This window comes from Habropoda laboriosa, unplaced genomic scaffold, assembly GCF_001263275.1.
Source record: "Habropoda laboriosa isolate 0110345459 unplaced genomic scaffold, ASM126327v1 scaffold5, whole genome shotgun sequence".
NCBI classification, from domain to species: domain Eukaryota; kingdom Metazoa; phylum Arthropoda; class Insecta; order Hymenoptera; family Apidae; genus Habropoda; species Habropoda laboriosa.
The window spans coordinates 1,708,020-1,708,613 of record NW_017100161.1 but is presented as its reverse complement, the minus strand read 5'-3'; the positions used below and the strand labels follow the sequence as shown (position 1 = coordinate 1,708,613).

At 27.8% G+C, this 594-nt stretch overlaps 1 protein-coding gene across 1 annotated transcript in view; it reads left to right on the top strand.

The window, feature by feature from the left end:
• Window positions 1–3: 3 nt before the first annotated feature.
• The window catches only part of LOC108577444 (esterase OVCA2), a gene marked incomplete at its 5' end in the record, with an annotated part of 817 nt that continues 226 nt past the window's right edge, over window positions 4–594 (top strand). The window contains 3 exons of the mRNA XM_017940599.1: window positions 4–67; window positions 186–380; window positions 460–587. Coding sequence (XP_017796088.1) covers window positions 4–67; window positions 186–380; window positions 460–587 — 387 coding nt within the window. The remainder of the gene's footprint in view (window positions 68–185; window positions 381–459; window positions 588–594) is intronic.

The window sequence follows — 594 nt, the reverse complement described above, 5'->3', positions numbered from 1 at the left end:
GTATTTTTAAGGGCACCACATAAAGTTCCAATGAAAAACAATTTTGGTACAGATGAAATAGAAGAAGGTATTGGTTTATATACTTCTCAATCAGATAATTATAAAATTCAGACCTATATTGTTAACAATAATAAATTTACAAGTAGTTTGATATTGAAAAGTAATAAATGCTATGAACATTGCAGGATATGGATGGTGGTTTAACACAGAAGATTATATATTTAAAGCCATTAGTCCAAGCAATTTAGCTGTAGGTTTTGAAAATAGTCTAGCTTTAGTTGAAAAGAAATTCCAGGAATGTGGACCTTTTGATGGCATTTTAGGCTTTTCACAGGGTGCAGCTTTTGTTACACTACTTTGTTTTATGCAGCAAAAAAATTGTAACTATAATTTTTTCTAAAAATAATTATATTAATAATAAAATAAGATTTAAATTAAAACTAAATAACCATTTTGCAGTGTTACCAATTAAATTTGATTTTGTAATTATCATATCAGGGTTTAAGTCAATGTGTGCACCTCATGCAACATATTATGATGGGAAAATAAGCATACCATCTTTACATATTTATGGAAAGACTGACCAAGTTATAC